This window comes from Pseudorasbora parva, chromosome 14 (genome assembly GCF_024679245.1).
Source record: "Pseudorasbora parva isolate DD20220531a chromosome 14, ASM2467924v1, whole genome shotgun sequence".
Classification (NCBI taxonomy): domain Eukaryota; kingdom Metazoa; phylum Chordata; class Actinopteri; order Cypriniformes; family Gobionidae; genus Pseudorasbora; species Pseudorasbora parva.
Window position 1 is genome coordinate 15,340,110 of NC_090185.1, and position 22,523 is coordinate 15,362,632.

At 36.8% G+C, this 22,523-nt stretch overlaps 1 protein-coding gene across 1 annotated transcript; it reads right to left on the reverse strand.

Moving 5' to 3' along the window:
• Window positions 1-6,286: 6,286 nt before the first annotated feature.
• Window positions 6,287-21,436, reverse strand: LOC137040147 (zinc finger protein 850-like). Its single transcript, XM_067415566.1, has 2 exons — window positions 21,356-21,436; window positions 6,287-9,161 (listed from the first exon to the last, which is right to left on the reverse strand). The coding sequence occupies exons 1-2, from the start codon at window positions 21,408-21,410 to the stop codon at window positions 6,760-6,762; spliced, it is 2,457 nt and encodes an 818-aa protein (XP_067271667.1). The 5' UTR covers window positions 21,411-21,436; the 3' UTR covers window positions 6,287-6,759.
• Between the last annotated feature and the right edge of the window lie 1,087 nt (window positions 21,437-22,523).

The following is a 22,523-nucleotide window of genomic DNA, read 5'->3' on the forward strand; positions in this document are numbered from 1 at the left end:
ATGCGCGTGTAACCGAACGTAGCGGTTGTCGGATCCTCGGATCAGCAGTACAGAATCAAAAACCGTTTCTGTCGGACACGTTCGATACTGAGAACCGATGAGCCGATGAGCTGCGCATGCGTGTTATTTGTTCAGAGGAACGAAATGCAGGTTAAGTGTATAAAACTAATCACGTTTGGAAACATCATAACAAAGCTGTCACTGTATTATTTTAAAGTTTTGGAAACAATGGATTGTAAAACGGTCAAATTAAACATGTATTTGTTTTATCAATAATGCATGATATTTTCAGGAACAGCTTTTATCTTATTTAATTTCTAAGTTGATACAGATTTTAAAACACATGTAATCAAAACAGTATGTTTGATATAGACTATTCAGCTTGCAGCAGTTCGCAGCTCAGCACCCTGTGCTCAGCACACACACACACACACACACTGATACAGCGGTTCTCGAGTCAGATCGACCGGTTGCAACAGATCACCGGTACAGAATCGAGAACCGTTTGAAACGAACTGTCCGAAAGAACCGGTTCGCGGAAAAGAACCAAACTTCCCATTACTAATACACACGAGCTGTGTGTAATTTGTTTGGGACTTGAGCATGCCCAGTCAGATCTCGAGGGGGCTGGCTGTGAGCATTGCGAAAAGCTCCCGATGAGAGTGCTTAGCTTACGCGAGGCACTCTTCGAGGAGGGTGCTTCGGCTCGTGGTCCTCAGGGCTCAGGTCCCTCTGTTGCTGAGGCGCAGCGAAGGCTCGCGTCTTGGGGATCGGAAATGGATCTGGTGGCGGAGTTAGAGACGGGTGATCCCCTATCTCTGCCCTTACTTGCTGGATCTCACGCCTCAGTTCACGAGTTAGAAGCACGCTCTGCGGTTTCTTCTGCTCGTGCTGAGGTGCAGGCGCAAGAGCATTCCAGTTCCGAGGGCCTGGATGATGACGAACACATCTCGCCCATACACACACACGCTCAAGAGAAGCTTTTGGAGGCTGTGAGTCGCGCTGTAGCCAGATTAAGTCTTGGCTGGCCAGCCGAGAAACAGGAAGCCCGTCAATATAGTAAATTAGACGAGCGCTTCCTACCATCCAGATCACAACCTCCAAAGCGGGGCTTGCCGTTTTTCCCGGACCTCCACACCAAGGTGGCGAGGTCCTGGGCGAAACCGGCATCATTCAGAGTCTTCAACCCCGCTACATGTGAATACTCTAATATTGTGGGGTTGAAGAGCCATGGCAATGCCTCGGGTGGAAGAGATGCTCGCGAGCTATCTCTCCCCCGAGATGCCCACTAAGCCGGTTAGAACAACATCAGCGTTAGTGGGCAGGGGGTATTCGGCAGCAGGTCAGGCAGCCGCTTGTTTGCATACAGTGGCTGTTTTACAAGCTTATCAGGCTGACCTGCTGAGGGATATAGATGATGAATGTGAGGAAGTGGGGAGAGAAACAATAGCGGAGATGAGGAGGGCTGCAGATTTGTCTCTTCGGGCCACCAAGGAGACGGCCAAATCCATCGGCTGCTCTATGGCAGCCCTGGTGGCCTCGGAGAGACATCTGTGGCTAAATCTTTCTGATATTAAGGAGCGAGATAAAAAATTCCTGATGGATGCTCCTATCTCCCCGGCCGGGCCTCTTCGGCGACTCAGTCAACACAGTCGTCGAGAGGTTCCAAGAGGCGAAGAAACAAGCAGCCGCATTCCAACGGTTTCTCCCCCTCAAATCTTATCCCTCTGGCGCTCGAGGGTGCCTACCTGGGACTTGGCCATAGTATTAGTAGGCCTAATGTTAGCCCCGTTTGAGCCTATTGAGGAGGTACCAGAGAAGTTCCTTACGTTAAAAACGGTTTCTTCTGGCTATCTCGTCTCTGAAGAGAATAGGGGATTTACAGGCTCTGTCGGTATCTCCCTCCTGCCTTGAATTTGCACCAGGAATGGTGAAAGCATTCTTGTTCCCGAGGGAAGGGTATGTTCCTAAGGTCCCGACTAATGTAGCGGGTCCTGTATTGCTGCAGGCATTCTCTCCGCCTCCGTTCTTTGACCAAGACCAGGAGAGGTTAAATCTGCTTTGCCCAGTGAGGGCCCTAGGTGCTTATGTCCACAGAGCTGCCATGTGGCGAAAATCAGATCAATTGTTTGTGTGTTTTGGGTCCCCGAGTAAGGGAAAACCAGCATCTAAGCAGAAGTTGAGCAAATGGATAGTTGAGGCGATTTCATTAGCATATGAGTCGGCTGGACAGCTTTCACCTTTAAAAGTCCGAGCCCACTCAACCAGGAGTATGGCGGCCTCTATGGCTCTAATATCAGGAGTTTCTCTTCAAGAGGTGTGTGATGCGGCAGGATGGTCCTCTCCGCACACTTTTGTGAGGTTTTACAACTTAGATGTAGCCTCTACCCCAGGGTCCAAAATAAGGTTGTGGGTTTGTGGGTTGAGCAGTTCACATAGACAGACACTTGGGAATATGGCGACGTGGGTATTTCGTTCCCGTAGCGTTTCGACGCAGCCTCTCGTTCCCTCTCAGGGAACCATGGTTACATTCGTAACCTGAGACGTTTCCTGTGATAGGTAGGTTTAGGTTTAGGGGCAGGGGCAGTGTAGAAAATGTAGGAGCAGGGATAGAAAATACGGTTTGTACGGTATAAAAACCTTTACGTCCCCACAAAGATAGCGAACCAGACGTGTGTGTGTTTAAAATGCTTTTATTTTAAAAATAAGAGATTTTATATATATATATATATATATATATATATATATATATATATATATATATATATATATATATATATATATATATTAAGGGTGACCCCGAATAGTCAAAGATTCGATGCATCGATATGCGGAGCCTGATTCGACCACCGATCTCATGGTCGAATCTTCGCGGGTGTTATGAAACGAGAATCATACCATTTTGGCAATAATGGTATTATAAGTGCTCAATATTATAAAGACGTGTCGCGGCGCTGAGCTGAGCATCGGTGTGCGACCCGTTTAAGGGCGCTGAGCTTCGCACCGCGCCTTTAAAATTAGAACAGTTCAATGAGTGTACACACACCGGCGGCAGCATTCAGCGCCTGTCCGCGGCCACTCGGGAAGTTGTTTAAAATCCTGCTGCACCACTGAGCGCTTTCGTGCAGCTCATCTGTCAGTCAATTCAAAATTGAGCTTGCGTGTATATAATGTGCGCGTCAGGTGGCGGTGTGAGTGAGAGCCTGAGGTGCGCGGGGCTGAGCTTCGCGTACGTCCTCACCCGCTTTACGCCTGTTTCACACCGCAAGCGTGAGCAGCGCGTGAGCTGCACTTCAGCGTAACTACACCGTGACTGCAGCTGCAGACGCGCGAGTGTATTCACACTGGAAGCGTTGGTGCAGCGTCACAGCAGCGGCTCCCACAATGATAGAGCCTATACCTGTCTGAGTATTAAATACTAAACTAAAATAAATTATTATATTTTCTGCCTAGTTTACTTTACTTTTTATAATACTTTCACCCAAACTGAATAATTAAAACAAGTTTAAATGGGTAAATCTTCTACAGATGATTTTTATTCTTCGTTTTATTTTTCTGCATTTTGAGCGCTTTTGTGATATTATATTTATTTTGTCCATCAAAAGTGTGCTTTCGTTTTGCACCGTGACTGCAGCTGCAGACCGAGAGCCTTTACCTGTCTGAGTATTAAATACTAAACTAAACGAAAGTTTGTTATATTTTCTGGCTAGTTTACTTTATTTTTTATAATCATAACCATACTTTCACCCAAACTGAATAATCAAAACAAGTTTAAATTGCTAAAATCTTCCACAGATATTTTTATTCTTCGTTTTCTTCTCTGACATACTCCAGTTATTGTTCAAATACACTACACGTGCTTCCTGTGTGCATTTTAGGCACTTTTTGTGTGAAATCACATTTATTTTGTCCTTTAAAAGTGTGCTTTCACTTTAATTGAGCGTCAGAAGCGTCAGCAGCGCAGCAAAAATAGGCTCGCAGCCGAAACCCCCGCTTCACTGCTGCTCACGCGACGCTCCTGCTTGACGCTCACGTGCTGCTCCTGCTCCCGGTGTGAATGCACTCATTGATTAACATGGGCGCCGAAAAAAATACGCGCTGCTCACGCGCCGCTCACGCTTGCGGTGTGAAACGGCCGTTAGGCACAATCGGCTTCAGAACGTGCATGTTAATCGCACTCAAAGTGTTCTTTTCCTCTCTAGGCAGGTATTTTTTTAGGTTTATTTATCAAAATGTTCTTTTATATATTTGTGTGATGTTCTGTATTTCGATCGCTTCTTTAACATGTTATGAGAAAACGGTTTATGAATATTTATCCACCACATTACCTTTTATTTAAACCTAAATAAGAAAGCCATTGTCAGTTCGTCTGTCAGTTGGCAGGCAGTTTTGGTCGCTTTATTAAAAGTTGTTGTTTTGTGCAGTGTTTAAAGGAAAATAAAAATAGTTTTACACTTCTGCTGACAGTGTCGTGCCCCTCCCAACCCATTCACACACACAGATGATTCGACTATCAGTCGACCATAGAGAGATTCGACAATTCTGATTCGATTGTCTAAATCCGATATAATCGAATCATATATATGAATTGTGTCTAAATCCTTAGTCGAGGACAGCCCTAATATATATATATATATATATATATATATATATATATATATATATATATATATATATATATATACAGTGGAGCTCAAAATTAGAGAACAATTTAGAAACATTTGATTTTTTACAGAAATATTGTTGATATTCATTGGTTGAAGTTTGGAGGAAGTTTAGCTGTAGGTATACCATTGTTCTGCTAGCATGTTTTATAAAATACCAAGGTACTTCAACAAAAACTTTTATTTTGTCAAAAAGGCTGTGATCAAAATTAGAGAACAATAACCAATGCAGCACAAAAAAAAAAACAGTACAACTAAAATGTGATGCTTAAAACAGTCAAAAATTAGTAGGAGATAATAGAGGCCCTTGCTTTGAATGGGCTCAGCACATCTGCGGCCACAGGACTTATTTTCATGAATTATATTTTCATGAATAAGGCCCATAGACTTTACCAACCACACTTATTGCTGTAGTTACATATTAAAACAATAACCCAAATGTAATATAAACAATGTCAACAAAAGACAACTGTCAAATGCTAGTTCCTTTTTATTTGACATTTTAGCAAAATGATTTATAGTTTATTTTATTGGCTTTAGATCTAATTTATTTACACCTAATTAACAGGTTTTATTTGTTTTTTTGTTTTTGTGAAAATATATCTTTTGTTTCCTTATTTCAATTTATTTTGTGAAATTACTTTTACACAACCATAATTAAATGACATTGCCCAACCAATATAAACCAACAAGATAAATGTACAATACATTTTCATTACCACATTAATAATGAAAGAAAATAATGTAGACTATAGGTCACCTCTTATAGGTCACCGCTGAAGCCCCCTTAAAAAGGGCCTAGTGATACCCATGGTCTCCACTGCTCTGCTCCTGTAATTTTCCACACATGGTAAGAGTTAAGAAGCAGTGCACAAATAACTGTTTTATTTTTCCATTTTGCATCTGGACCCTTGGAATGGGATCTCTCCTGACCCCCTGAGTTCAAGGGACCCAGTGACATCTAAGGTCACATACTATAGCCACTGTGTCTGCTAGAGTTTAGAAGTGAGCAATGTGTTTATGCATAACAGTCAGAAATGTTACAAACATAATGATTCTTTACTGTATGAATATATGAAAATTATTAAACATCTCATGCATCTTGATCTTCTTCTAAGATTCAATTTTTCCATTAACAAATATCTGACCAACAATTAACATCATTTAATCACACTTTACCCATAGTGTAACACACTGCTTTTCTGTTTAGCTTCACATCAATATCGCACATAGTTGTACTTCACCACATTTATCAAGATAAACATTCAATTCACCGATTCCTCTGTAAATGGACTGTTTTTGTTTGTCCGGGCTACACCAGATGAACCACGATTAGCTGTGCTGTAAAAGTATTCCTTTAAGTATTCCTGATTGGGGCTTTGTAGAATTAGCACACAATAAAAATGGACAATAAATATTGTTGAAAAAATATAAGTTACAAGTTTAGTCAAGAACTGGTTGAATTTATAAATGAGGTAATAAATGTGCAAACAAATAAGATTTCTCTCTTTATTGACATTCAAGATAAAGCATCACAAGAAAAGAGAAGCAAACAATTTAAAACAGACAATTTAAAAGCTACGTGATAATGTCTTATATCTGCATTTGGTAAATAAGTATCAGAGTAACTAGACACAGCAAAAAATAAAAAGTATATATAAGATAAATGTCCTGCTTAAAACTTTTAGACTCTTCTTCAGCTTCCTGCTAAACATGTGAGCACAAGAACATATATGACTTGTATTATATTTGTAATATATATAAAATATTAAAAAAGTATATATCATATATCAGAAAAAGTATATATCAGATAAATGTCCTGCTTAAAAGTGTTAGACTCTTCTTCAGCTTCCTGCTAAACATGCGAGCACAAGAACATATAATATGACTTGTATTATATTTGTAATATAAAAAAAATCTTTTTTTGAAAAATTAACTTTGTTTACTGTATGTTTATTTTTTCTTTGTCCTGATTCATATGGAAGAGTTAGCTTTTATTGTTGGGTCAGATTTGCTTATGGGTACTGTGTAGTTTGATGAGGGGGCAGCATTGCGTTTGAAAGGGCTGGATCTGAAGATGAATTTATAAATGATGTCATGATTTCAGACAGTTGTTTCTTGTATGATTTAGTAGAGAAGTTGAATGAGTGAAACTCTTGCCACATGGAATGCAGTGATACGGTTTCTCTCCAGTGTGGATCCTCTGGTGTATTTTCAGGGATCCTAACTGAATGAATCTCTTGTCACAGTGTGAACACTTGTGAGGTTTTTCTCCAGTGTGGGTCTTCTCATGTGCTTTCAGGACGCTTGACTGATTGAATCTCTTGTCACAGTGTGAACACTTGTAAGGTTTTTCTCCAGTGTGAACTCTCTGGTGCAGCTTCAGTTCAGTTTTTGTAATAAAGGTCTTCCCACAATCAAAGCACAAATGATTCTTCACACCCATGTGTATTTTCTGGTGTCCTTTTAAATTACTCATCTGACTAAAACACTTTCCACACAAAGAACACACGTGAGGTTTCTCTTTTGTATGAACTTTCAAGTGGATCTTCAGGCATTCTGCCGAAATAAAGTTTTTACCACACTGATCACAGTTAAATGGTTTTTCTCCTGAATGAGTACGCAGATGTAATTTAAAAGCACCTGCCTGACTAAAACTCTTCCCACACTGATCGCATGTGTACGGCTTCTCCCCAGTGTGGATTTTCTTGTGTAGATTAAGTGTTCCTTTTAGTGTGAAACTCTTCCCACACTGATCACATGTGTGCGGCTTCACACCGCTATGAAATTTCATGTGAACTGTAAGATTGTGTTTGTATGGGAAACTCTTCTCACACTGATCACATTTGAATGGCTTCTCCCCAGTGTGAATTTTCATGTGATACTTAAGGGCTCCTTTTCCTGTAAAACTCTTCTCACACTGATCACAGGAGTACGGCTTCTCTCCAGTGTGGATTTTCATGTGTTCATTAAGGTGTCCTTTTCGTGTAAAACTCTTCCCACACTGATCACATGTATGCAGATTCTCTCCCGTGTGGCTTTTCATGTGATCTTCTAGACTTCCTTTTAGTATGTATCTCTTCCCACACTGATGACATGGGTATGGCTTATCTCCCGTGTGGATTTTCATGTGATACTTAAGGGCTCCTTTTTGTATGAAACTCTTTCCACACTGATCACATGTGTGCGGCTTCTCTCCAATATGGGCTTTCAAGTGATATGTAAGGGATCCTTTCACTCTGAAGCTCTTCCCACATTGGTCACATGTGTGCGGCTTCTCTCCAGTGTGGGCTTTCATGTGTTCATTAAGGTGTCCTTTTTGAGAAAAACTCTTTTCGCAATAATCACATGCATACGGCTTCTCTCCAGTGTGGATCCTCATGTGTCCCGTAAGGTGTTCTTTTCGTGCGAAACTCTTCCCACACTGATCACATGTGTGTGGCTTCTCTCCAGTGTGGATCCTCTCATGTGATTTCAAATCTCCTGGCCGACCGAATTGTTTGTCACAGTATGAACACTTGTAAGGTTTTTCTCCAGTGTGAGTTATCTGGTGCCGTTTCAGTTCAGTATCACTAATAAAGGTCTTCCCACAATCAAAGCACATATGATCCTTCACAGCGCTGTGTCTTTTCTGATGTATTTTTAAAACACTCCGCTCACTAAAACTTTTTCCACACAAAGAACACACGTGAGGTTTCTCTTTTGTATGATCTTTCAGGTGGGTCTTCAAGGATTTTGCCCAAGAAAATGTTTTACCGCACTGATCACAGCTATATGGTCTTTCTCCAGAATGAGTACGCAGATGTGATTTAAGATTACTTGCTCCTCTGAAACACTTCCCACACTGATCACATGTGATCAGATTTTGCGTCTTCTCTCCAGTGTGGATTTTCATGTGATAATTAAGGCCTGCTTTTTGGCTAAAACTATTCCCGCACTGATCACAAACGTGCGGCTTCACTCCAGTGTGGGTTTTCAGGTGTTTCGTAAGGCGTCCTTTTAGTGCAAAACTCTTCCCACACTGATCACATGTGTGTGGCTTCTCTCCGGTGTGGATTTTCATGTGTTCATTAAGGGTTTCTTTAAATGTGAAACTCTTCTCACACTGATCACATGTGTGCGCCTTTTCTCCAGTGTGGATTTTCATGTGTTTCTCCACATATTGTTTTTGTGTGAAGCTCTTCCCACATTGATCACATGAGTACGGCTTCTCTCCAGTGTGGCATTTTAAGTGTTTCCTAAGGTATTCTTTTAGTGTGAAACTCTTCCCGCACTCATCACACGTGTGTGGCTTCCTTACAGTGTGGATTCTAATGTGTGCCTTAAGGTTTTCTTTTCGCGTGAATCTCTTCCCACACTTCTTACATTTCAACGATTTGTTGGATCTTCTTTTCAGTAAATGATTTATTTTAGTTTGTGAGCGACTCAAAGATTTCTTTCCAGTTTTTACATGTTTCTCTCCTGCTTCACTCAGTTCTTGACTCTCCTCCATTAAGTCTAAAATGAAAGAAAAAAGGTTTAATTTTCAGTAAATCAAACAATGTAAATAAAAAAATATATATATACACACACACACACACATGGACATCACATACTGTGAGTTCTTATGTAAATCTCGTGAATCCAAAACACTATGGAAACAAATTGCTTCTCAACATTAACCCAACCGTGATGCAAGCGTTGGGGATCATTTATATGCACGCCCCCAACATTTGCATCTGTACAAATATGTTCAATGTCAGGCGGAACTGACAAAGCCGAATCATCGAACAACACTTGAGGATAGCAAAAACGGCAGCTCGGACACACATAATGATCCAGGCTGTGCAGGAGAGGACTTTTCGTATGTCAACAGTCATGGTTAAGGTTTATTATAATCGGATACCATAACAAATCGTTCATTTGTTCGGCCCATTTCAAGCAAGCTACGCTCAACGTCTTTAAACTGAAAAAAGGGGGCAACTGTATTCCTGCAAGCAGTAAGTAATTTATCCACTTATTGACTAGCTATTTAAACAATTTCTGATTAAATTGAAAGTTTCTTAGAGATGTCTAGATTGTCTAGATGACGCAAGATGCTAGTACAGTAACAATAGGAAACTCCAAGTACCATACAAAACTAAATAGTGTCTAATGACAAAGGTTAAAATTATTTTGTATTACAAAATACAACCGTAGATACGTTGCTTACAGATCGTTCACTCCATGCTTCTAGCAAAAATCACCTTTTCCAAGTTAAAACGACGGTAATTTGACAAGGCTATTCATTATGTAATATATTTATAGTTATATATTTATATTTTTGAGAACTGAAGTACGCCTATGATGTTTTTGCATGGTTGTATTAAGAGTACATCACAGTCGCTGCGTAGCCTACATTGTGACTAACGTTATATAAACATGCAATATCGTTGACGAAAAAAGACAAGTCTAAAATGTAGACTGAATAACACAAGTTTAAATAAAGTCATATCTTCTTTATCTTGCTATAAGACATCAGTATAACTGATTTTCCTTAAATTCAACCTAAAGTATATTCTTACTAAAATCGTCTGTTCAAAAACTTTAGCTTGTTTAAAATGTAAATCTTATTTCTACAAATATTCAAGCAGATCTTAAACTATTAACCTTGTATGAACCCCATGCTATGAAACACATTGACAAAGTTTGTCCTCCTCCGTGGTCAAAGACAGAGTATAAGTAAAGTTTAATTTTAAAGAATATTTAATTTTACTCTTCTTATGTCCAAGCACGATCTTACTTTAAATTTTAAATAATAACCGGTCATATCTGATACTACTACAGACAAACATTTTATGGTAGCCGTGATCTAGGATTGTAAGCTGCATATGATTTTTATTTTCTTGTGTCTTCCAAACTGGCCTTCATCAGTGTGGAAACACCCTTTACATAAAATATACTATCAGTTATCTACTCAAAATGCGTAGAATTTTGAAAATGTAATGTTCATGTGTGTTGTTGAGACAGTTTGTCTGTTGGTCAGCATGAACAGACTTTGGAGAGAGCGGATGACACTAGCAGGGAGATTGCCCTTTGACCCCAATGATTGTGCAGGGTGTTAAAGACCCTACAAGGTAGTCGTTCATTTCAATTGTTATTCACAAACCAGCACAGAGTGAATCTTTAACATTTAAAATTGTGCTTAAAAAACGTACAATTACACTTAAATTTTTAGGATGGTACATGTCCCATGGATCTATATTTTATTTTTCTTAGTTCTACAAAGTTTCAATATCAATTAAACTCCTAGTTGACCATAATGTTTGCTGCAATGCACAAAACTGTAAGATACACTACATATGTAAGATTGCAAAATCAAACACCGTATTACACTTTTCCAAAAGATAATCCTGCTTTCAAATTTGAAGAAAAAGTTTACCAAATGTATCCCTGTTGTGTTCTGACACAAAGCCATTAATTGATATGTTTTGTTTTATAAAATGTGGGGCTTATGCCCTAATTACCATTGTTCTTCAATAGTCTCACACTGAACTGACCGACAGCTTCAGTTATTATTAAATGAGCTCTTTACTTGCTTTCTGTGTAATATAGTTTTTCATGAGACTTGGTGACTTTCTACTTTTCTCCCTATATTAGGGAGTGGAAATGGCTAATACATCAATAAGTACTGTTCTGCTGGTTATAGTGGTGGGCACTGCATATCTTTTTTTTAAATAAAAAATGCTTGTTTGCCAAAAAAAAAAAAAAAGGATTAAACATTTAAAAAAAATACACTAAGACTATTTATTTCACAAGACCCCTTTAAACTTTTAGTTTTACAAACCATCACATTAAAAATAGCATTTTGGATATTTAGAGCTTTGAAGTGCTGGAAATAAGTGCAGTAAGTGTACAAGTGTACGAAACCATTGGACAGTGCTTGAATTTCAATCTCAAAAGGTTGTACGAATCCTGAGAAAAATAATGACAAGACAACAACATTAAATCCATGTGGGTTTACAGTAAATCATGGTGAATGTTGGTGATTTGTGACTGAAACCCCTGACCTTCGCTCATGTTGCCTCCATGTCAGCTGTTTGATCTGATATCTGTGGTTCATAACAGAATTCTGCGCCGAACGCTTCCACTAACTTATATCACAGTAGCGATGTTATTAATTCTGTGGTGAATTTAAACGCTCTCTCACTGGATCTCCAGCGCCGTGTATCGTGTCTGTCACGAGATCGACCCGTGTGTGAGCTCGCGCTGCATTTGTTGTCCGCGCAGCTCAAATGAGGGCAGTTCCGTTCAGACTTCAAACACACTTTGCAGCGGGGTATTAAAATGTTCTGTGAAAAACTGAACCAATGACACTGTATGTTGTTAGACGCTATCCTTGTTGTTTGTGTATCTCTGTCTGTGGCACTGGCAAACGCGCGGGGGAGGGCTGAGCCATTACGGGAGCCCAGAGGGAGCGTCGGCGGATTTTAAAGAAGAAAACCGATTTTCATTCACAAAAATCGACATAAACTACAATTACTCGAATTACAAATCAATACAATACAAACTCGAATTAATCGATAAAATCGATTTATCGCCCAGCCCTAATAAAATGTACTTTTCTTATTTCTGCAACATTTCATGCTACGTTTATTAGCCTGATAAATAAGTTAATATATTAAACAAGACAATCACACTACTAAATATATTTGGTGCATTTTATTTTAAAATACAACTAAACCAGATTATTTTCTCTTCTGACAAACTATTAGAAAAAATATTTTCTCTGTGGTGTTGGAATAGGGTCTTTTTTAAGTAGCCTATCATATCAGGCATATGTAACAATAATTCAGATGAAGCTTCTTATCAAACAAAGAAAATTATATTTATTTTTCACTTGTGAGTAGGCCCTATGTTTCAACATGAGTTATACAATATTTGTAAGCTAGTATCATACGTCCCATTTTTAATATTCTTTACTATTGCCTAATGCATCCCAATCCAGATAAGTTATCATTTGTTTCACCTGTTTATGTCTTTTTCCTATTATTTTTGGCTCAATTAAATATATCGATATCGATTATAGCTTATTGTCATTGCTTCTTCCCTATACAGATACAATCCAAACATGTTCTTTGTAGGAATTGTGTGGGACACTGTGTAAGACATTGTATAAGAAAAAGTGTCCGCTTTATTGTGATACACATTCTTCCCCTATTGTCTATTCTTAGTCGTATGATCAAGATTACCGTACACATTTTATTTTGTCCGGCTGTATATGTTTTAAGGTAAAGATTCCTATCTGGTTGTCAGTGCAAGTTTGGGCAAATCATTTTAACATTTTTATTAAATGTATGACTAAACGTATTTCTTTTCTTTTAACAAACCTACATTTTAAATGATTTACCTCTAATGTTCCACAACCACAGGGAAAACATTTTGTTTTGCAACACTCATGAAACCTAATCTTGGTCAATTTTTCTCACCTAGAACACAAAACTTTGTTCATACCAAACAAGTACAGTTTTTTACACATGTTGACTATTTTGTAGGTATCATGACATTTTAGAGGAATTAATAAGATATTAAAACACCAGAATCACAATGTTTGTAGATGATGTGATTTAATCAGATTTAGTTAGATTTCAGATGACCGTTTTGTTTGTCGAACTTTTTTGACAAAGGATCTTCTTTGAGCACCATCAACATTATAGAAATGAATGAAAATTAAGAAATGACACGACAGTCTCTCTATTTGAGGGTGTTTGACTAAAGTGATATTTCTTAGTGTCACTACCCAGCAAGCAATTTTGCGTCTAAAAGACGTCTAATAACCGTCTAAACACAGCCCAGACGTCTAGGCTAAATCAAGGCTAAACTTGGGCTGTCAGTGAAAATCTAATAGACGTCTAATCATAGCCCAAAATTAGATGGCTACTGAATGGCTACATCTATACGTCTAATAGACAGCAAATATGGGTCTAGGCTAAATCAAGGCTAAATTTGGGCTGTCAGTGAAAATCTAATAGATGTCTAATCATAGCCCTAGTCATCAAATAGACGGCTAATGAATGACTAATATATACATTTAATAGACAATAAAATGGCTAAAGGATTCTTTTCACTCAAATATAACAGTAAAATAACAATCAATCAAAACACATTAAATATAAAAGTTTTATTTAGAAAGAATATTAACAACAGAGACAACTTAAGATAATACAAAAAGATTAAAACATAAAAATGACCAAATAAAATGTTAAAAAATAAAATTAAAAATAAAATTAGGATAAGAAATATGGAATATTAACAACGTAATATAATAAAATAAAATATAACAAACCGTTGCTGCTGGGAAGTCGGTCATCATGGCATCTGCCAAATAAGAAACAAAACATTGCACAAGAAAAGCTATGTTGACATAATAATTGTTTACTTTATTTACAGTAATTGTGATGAAGTCATTCTCTTTTGCTTGGATGCGCACTAAAGCTGGGCTATAAAAGGTTAAGATACATGTATGTGACATGTTTAAAGAGATAGTCATCATTTACTCACCCTCAAGTTGTTCCAAACCTGTATGGGTTTCTTTCTTCTGTTGAACACACAAAAATATATATTTTGAAGAATGTTGGTAACCAGACATTTGATGGTAGCCACTGACTTTCATTGTAGGAAAATAAATACAATGGAAGTCAATGGGGCCCATAAAGCTTTTGATTATCCAGGTTCTTCAAAATATCTTCTTTTGTGTTCAACAGACAAAAAGAAACAACTTGAAGGCGAGTAAATGACAGAATTTAAATTTTTGGGTTTAAAAGATATTTTAGCCATTATGTTGCATTAGAACAATGAGGTACATGATTAGAAAAGCATTGAATGGTTTAAGGCAAAAGTGAATTTCTGATCTTCTGCTGCATTATGAACCATCCTCTCAGGTCATCTGGGATAGGTCTGCTTTCTGTCCCCCGAGTCAAAACTAAACATGGAGAAGCAGAATTCAGTTTTTATACATAACATATCTTGAACAAACTCAAAGAAAACCTGCAGTCCTGTGGCAACTCTTCATTTATTTTAAATCATTTCAAAAAGACTCATATTTTCATATAATGATCCAAAGAGTAAAAGGATATTTGTGGCTTTCATGACAAATTATTATAGGTTGCACATGTTTCATGTTCATCCCCTTGAAGGTGTACATGTAGCATGCTAACCACATGGCTTTATTCTACAATGTTATCTAGCTAAAATCTCACCGTTCATACACGATAACAAATAATGTATATAATGAGCATATGTCAAAATGAAAACACAGATACTTACAAGGCCAAATAATGTCCTTTAACGTTTGCTGTTGCCCGTTGTTGTTCTCCGTTCTCCTCCTCCTCCTCTTGTGTAAAAAAAAAAAATCCACTCCAACCGACAGAAATGTTTTTCGCGATATCTGCCGTTGCCAGTAGTACAGGCTACAGTTGCCATCTAGCGGTTGAGAGTTGTATTTTTTTTTATTTTTTTTATTTTTTTTCAAATATATCTAGCTTACGATTTTCTTTGACTGTCTTACATTTTAAGTGAATGTTATGCGGGACAGCAAAGCTAAAACTAATTCAAATGTTTACAAATGGGTGGGCTAAAAGCAGACTACACACAGCCCGTCCAATTCAGAGCTAAATCGTGGCTATAGACAGACCATGACATGAAATGACACATCTTGCAGATATTATTGACAATGCGAACATGATGTAATATTAACCATATCATGTGCTACATTGCCAAAAACTACAATTAATCAGTTTAGTCTTTTGACTAAAAGTGGGCTACGAATAGCCGGTCTGTATAGGAGCTAAACCGTGGCTACGCACAGCCATGAATATATCTCGTTAAAGAAATGAAACCAAACACCTTGTAATCACTGTTAACTTTGCTTACATGATGGAATATCATACATCTCACAAGTTATTTGGACAAAAATTACATGTAACCAAATTCAAGATTCTTTTGGCTAAAAGTGGGCTACTCATAGCCGGACTATATCAGGTCTATAGTAAACCTAGACGGTGAAATGACGGCTATTGCTTGCTGGGTACAGTCTCAGTCTCATCTACGATGAGGAATCACATGAACCGTCACATCTTTGTGTTTCATAGCATGGGGTTCATACAAGGTTAATAGTTTAAGACCTGCTGGAATATTTGTAGAAATAAGATTTACATTTTAAACAAGCTAAAGTTTTTGAACAGACGATTTTAGTGAGAATATACTTTAGGTTGAATTTAAGGAAAATCATTCCTACAATGTGGCATCAGATGTTATACTGATGTCTTATAGCAAGATAAAGAAGATATGACTTTATTTAAACTTTAAAGATTGGATTTAGATCTCATTTAAACTTTAAGGATTATACTTTGAAAGAAAATTAGTACAAACAAAATATTGGCTCTGGAAAGGTGTTGGCAGACAAACGTACAATTGCTTAAGCACGATTTTCAAAACTGGGCCCGTGTTTTCAAAATACTACACACAATTAGCACAACCACACAACCAATTAGCAAAACACTACAGATCTTTTGCAAAATTAAAAATTATGCAATTATGCATTATACTGCCTCACAAAAGTTGAATGTTTTATAAAATAGTTATAATGAAAAACAATAATGATAAAAATAAAAAAACCTGAACACCCATTTCAGTTTAAATAAAATGGAGTCATAAAATAGCACTCAGTTAAATGTTTATAAAGATGAAGAAAAAACATACTACTTATAAAGCAGTACAATGTATTAAACGGTTCACAAAAATCATTTTACATCTTACATTCCACATCTTTTTAAAATAAATCTAGTTCCCGTACCATACCTGCATGGTATTTCCTGAATGTCTCCCAAAGCAGAGTCTCTCACCCATGGGGGTGTGTATGTGTGTGTATTCCCGGTGGTTGCGTATGGGGGTGTGTATGTGTGTGTATTCCCGGTGGTTGCGTATGGGGGTGTGTATGTGCGTGTATTCCCGATACGTGGTTGCGATAAATAACCATTCCACATCAGATCTCTCCTAATATATGGCACAATTCGCCCCTTTTGAAACGTAACTCATCCGCCGGGTTGGACACGCGTGACAGTCTGCCGTGAAATACGCTATAGGGCCTCACAGGTCACGAGAAGCTAGTGACCAGAGACCAAAATTCATAGTGCAATATATGAAACGGTTCACAAAAATCAGCTTACATGTTTAGAGAGTCTGCATCTAACTTTCCACATCTTTTAAAAAATAATTCAATAATAAATTAATTTATAAGCTGTTTTGCTCATGGCTCTCACACACACACACACACACACACACACACACACACACACACACACACAGTAATTGGTTCTATAAAATTATCTTTCCTCTATTTTAAATGAATTATAACAAATATGTTACTAAAATTATTTGAACACTTTTATAGTTTTAGCTAAATATAATAATACATATACAAATAAAAATACCTTTTATTTTTAGAGAGTTGAAAAAAAGCAAATAGTTTAAGTCAAAACACCCCGAGATCCTCCAGGGTACTCCAGTATGAAACGAAAGCTTCAGACCCTCTCTGGACGGGACGGGTTACAGCTGAGACTCTGTGCATCATGTCACAGCACATGTTACAGTTTTTTTGGATTGCTTACACACTAAAATTAAAAGTAGTACACTATTAGCAAAACCTTACACTCAAAAAACAAATCATCATCCCATATTTGCACAACTAAGCACATTGTCAACCTCACACTTGTTGCAAAACTCTACACACAGTGACTTGCAAAACACTTAACACACATCACACACAAAAATCAATCATGAAGTCGCTTCCTTGCAATACCAAAGCACTGACTGTCAAATTACTGCACTGTCCAACCAATTTGTTCAACACAGCCATCATCAGCTGTGCAAACTCTTGTTCGCTTAATTGTAGACACACCAATCAGGTGTATAAGAAGCAGGTCAATTCATCCGTCTTCAAACACAATGGAAAGAGTCAGAGAAAGAGTAAGACGACGAGGAGGACAAGGAGGAGGCCTGTGACCAGACGGAGGAGCAGCAACTCATGGATGGATTCGTCATTCCAGACGTTTCTTTCCTAGGTGTCTTGCTAATGATAACATTACCTGCTGCGCTGTTGATAAAAATCTCGGGCCAGATCCAGCTAGGCCAAGAGACAATGTAGTTGTTATTTTATTTTTATAACAGTAAGCTTACACTGTAAAAAAAATAAAAATGGAAGTTGTACTGGTAATTTTCTGCCAGTACATTATCCAGTAATTGTACGAAAATTTCTGTTAACCCTTAAAACACAAACTAATGCAATGCGTAATTCAAAATACAGGAAAAACACCTGTAAAAAAAAAAAAATATATATATATATATATATATATATATATATATATATATATATATATATATATATGGAAAATTCTTCATATTGTACATTGACTTGTGCCCTATTTTTACTGACTTATTTATTTTTTACAGTTTTTCTCAATCGATTTGACACATTTCTCCAAATTAATGCAGTTGCTCTCAAAACTATTACAGTTTTTGCCTGTTGCATGAACACTATAGACCCATGCTTAAACTAAAGTAACACAACTTGAAGCTTTTGTTACCATACCTTAAACTCATGTACCCATTCCTTAAACAAAAGCGCTGCTTTGCACTCTAGTCTAGTGGCAATTCTGCAACACACTTACTCCTTATGCAACACACTCGGTCTTGCATACTACACTCTATTTCATACATAAGACACTTCGTTCAAAAATAATATCTCAGGGTGCCATTTGGAAAACACATGTATCCAAAATACAATACACATCGTGCAATTGCAACCACTCAAATACACAAAGGCACTTAATTGCAAAACCGAAGACCAATCAGCCAACCACAAATAAGCCACAGTTAAGCCATTTTGAGAGAGAGAGAGAGAGAGAGAGAGAGAGAGAGAGAGAGAGAGAGAGAGAGAGAGAGAGAGAGAGAGAGAGAGAGAGAGAGAGAGAGAGAGAGAGAGATGGTCAAAGAGCTTTACACAGAACAATATTCAGAACAATATAAAGATGATATTAGAGAAACTTTGGTGGATCATGTGGTAAGTCATGGCTCTGACAGTGAGGAAAGCCGGGCAGAGAGTCCGGCCACATCTAAGCCGGTTCACAGTTCATCCATCATAAGGACATTCAGACTGGAAAACAGCAACTCTCCATTCCAGACTGTATCTACACACTGTACCGTATCACATTACTGTATTGCAAGTTGGCTATTGCTCTTTAGTAACCATTTTTTTTAGTTTTGTGTAACATACAGTACATAGCACTATACCATTGAGATTGTCCTGTAGTGTGAAGTACAGTGATGTACAGTATTATGTCATTTGTATCATTTCAGAACTTTCATTTTTGGTTGTTGTGAACCTTTGTTGGAAAAAAAGAAACTAAAATGTTGCATTGCTTCACAGAATGCTAACTGATGAACTGGAAAAAAAAAACAGTGAAAATTAAAGACTACAGTGTTTTATATAAAGTAGACTAGTGTGTTCTCCCTGATCTCAAAGTGTATTCATATGATCCACGTTTGTATCATTTTGTCATCAGAGTTACATTTTGACAAAGGAATGTTAGGTTTTGATAGCAGAGTTAAGGTTTTAAAGGTAGAGTTTCAATTTGACACAGATGTAAATGGTATATTGCCCATTGTTGTGTCATGTTTACTTGTGTGTAGAGTTTTGGCACAATAAGCGAAGTTTTGTGTTCAAGCAATGGGCAAAAACTGTAACACAGCAAACTAAATACACTCTTATGTTGGCAAAACAGTTCAGTATTTACTGCGCAATGAAGCACTGCAGTTTATTCTAATAATGCATTTATGAAAAAAAAAATACTAACATTAAAACAACAAGTGTCTTCTCTGTTGATTTAATAAAAAAAGTCAGCTGTAGAGACACAAATCCATGAATGAAAATACACATTTTTCATGTTCTTTAATTGTGATCTTCAAAGTTCTTTAATGAGTTTAGTTGTATACACTGTAAAAAAAAAAAAAAATCCAGGTCTCCAATTGAAAATGTTCAAGTGATTGATCGCATCTAAATTTTTCAGTTGGCCGAATTGAGTTTCTGTGAATTAAACTGCATCACTTCACAGAGTTTTGTTTGTTGTGTTTTGAAAATGGTAAAAAAAATTGTGATGTTTGTGAAAACTAGTGAAAAAGCTGCAAATGTTTTTCCTGATATATTACAGATTTGTTTGGCTGTATGAACTGCTGTGATAACATTAGGGAATTTTGTGCACAGTGTTTTGAGAAAATTATGTTTGTAATTTGAATGAGATGAAGGAGAATTTACTATCGGTTTATGACAATTACAAAGTGTACAGATCACTGTGTTAAATGTTTTGAGAGCAGTTACCGGAGTTTGGAGAAATGTGTCAAATCGATTGAGAAAAACTGTACAGTGTACAGTACAATATGTAAAGTGACTTTTTGTTACAGTATTATGAATGTCCATGTCAACATTTTGGGCGTGTTGAAATAAATTTCTTATATAAATAATAATAAGTTTCTTTAGTCTGCAACATTGGTCTTGTGTTGTGTTTGGTGGATTTACATTATATTTGTACTTTGTTGATGGTAGCCTACTTTAATATATATATTTGAGAAATATTATTCTGATGTAAATCAGCTGTTCTCTTTAATATATAATAAAGTGCAATTTATGTGATCAAAGCTGAATTTATCATCATTACTCCAGTCTTCAGTGTCACTAATCATTCTCATATTAGGATTTGATGCTCAACAAATATTTATGATTATTATCAGTGTTTAAAAGTTTTGCTGCTCATGGTGCTGCTTCATTTTTGTGGAAACAACCATACCATTCTAACATTTGTGGTCAAATTAAAAAATAGAGAAATTAATACTTTTATTTATCATACATGCATTAAATTGATCACAAGTGATATTTTTAATATTACAAAAGATAATAATGTATTTAATAAATGCAAATAATTCCTGTCCATTGAACTGTATTCATCAAAGAATCCTGAAAAATAAAATGAAGGCCTATCCACAACATATTTAAGCAGCACAGCTGTTTTCAACATTGTTTTGATAATAAATCATACATGTTTTTTGATTATAAAATCCTCATATGAGAATGATTAGTGAAGGATCATGTGACATTGAAGTCTGGAATAATGATGATGAATTTAGCTTTCAGTTTCAATGTAAATACAGTTGCCCGTGACTTTAAGAGGCGCGCTATCAACCGATGTTAAAGAAAGCTGGCTTTACGCCGCCGCGCAGGTAACGCCGGAGCGGCTCGACTAGGTTCGGTGAGACCCAGTAAAAGTGCGCGGGGACGAAAATACATTTTATTAAAAGTGCGGGGGACACGTCCCCCCCATCCCCTTGCCTAATCTACGCCCATGTATAAATGTTCTGATATAAATGTTTCTTAAACCTCTTTTCACAGATCACTCACTGAACAAAAAAGAAAAGCTATTTGAGTTGCAGGCTCCATTTTCTACCCAGTTAATGAAAAGTGCCCTGTACCTTATTTTACTTTAACTATGTTATTTCACAACTCATATCGCTTTTTTCTTTTTTATAACTAGGCTACAACCACTAAATCAGGTGAACTACTGGAAGTTTTATAACCCTTAATGTTCTTCAGCATCATTAATGAGGAATCAAGAATAAACACCAACCTCTTTGTTCTTCAGTATCTTCAGGTTCCATCCTGCAGGATTCTGGATCAGTCATGTTCTCCTCACTGCTCAGCTCTGTCTTCACTCAGAGGCTGATGGGAATAATCCAGCATTTATTGGTGACCTGCTGTGGGAGGAGCTTCTCTGAAGATCAATTGTGTTTAAGGAGAAGCAGATTTGCCAAAATAAAAAATAAAATTGAAGTTTTCACCAATTTAAAAAAATATATAGGCCTATATATGCGTTTATTTTTTATGTTCATCTATCAAAATGTAAAGTTGCTGAATTTGTTTTGAAATATTCATACTTTGTTTTGTTAGTGAATTAGTGAATTGACCTGTTTTATATATTTGTCATAATCGTTATATCCATGTTTAGGTGCAATAGTGTTAAAAGCTAAGTATACATGACCCCCCCCCCCCCCAAAAAAAAAAATAAGCCTATGCTGTCATCTTGTGGTGATTCTATATATTAAATAAAACATTAGTATTATTTTGTATAGAATTAAATGGTGTATAATTCAGAGGAGAATGTTGCTTAGTGTTGTGAAAAAAAAATGTTATTAAAAAAATTGTAAAGTTGTAAGTCGCTTTGGATAAAAGCGTCTGCTAAATGCATAAATGTAAATGTAAAATTATCGGAAATAGGCTATACCACATTGTTCTAAATATAAGACCACCATGAATATAAGACAGTCCCCCTTTTCAATATGTACCTTTTGGAAAATCAAATAAAAATATTTTATTTGAAAATAATATTCACAAATTTGTAGGCTAGCAAATATTTTTAATTTTAATTTCTGTATTTAAAGTATGGTAAATACTGGTAAAAATGTACCAACATTCAGAAAAGAAAAAAAACTTTAAGGCATAGCTACCATAAAAAATAACCTAAGGTTCTCATTAAGTGGATTTCACAATACTGATTTCTCATCTTTTTCATGTACCGTGACATGCATGGGTTTAAAGTACAATTAAAATTTAATTAAAAATTAAACTTAACTTATGCTCTGTCTTTGACCACAGAGGAGGACAAACTTTGTCAATGTGTTTCATGGCATTCATACAAGGTTAATAGTTTAAGATCTGCCTGAATCTTTGTAAAAATAAGATTAAGAAAACTAAGCGCAGTTTTTGCTTTTAAATGTGAACAATCTAAAGTTTTTGAA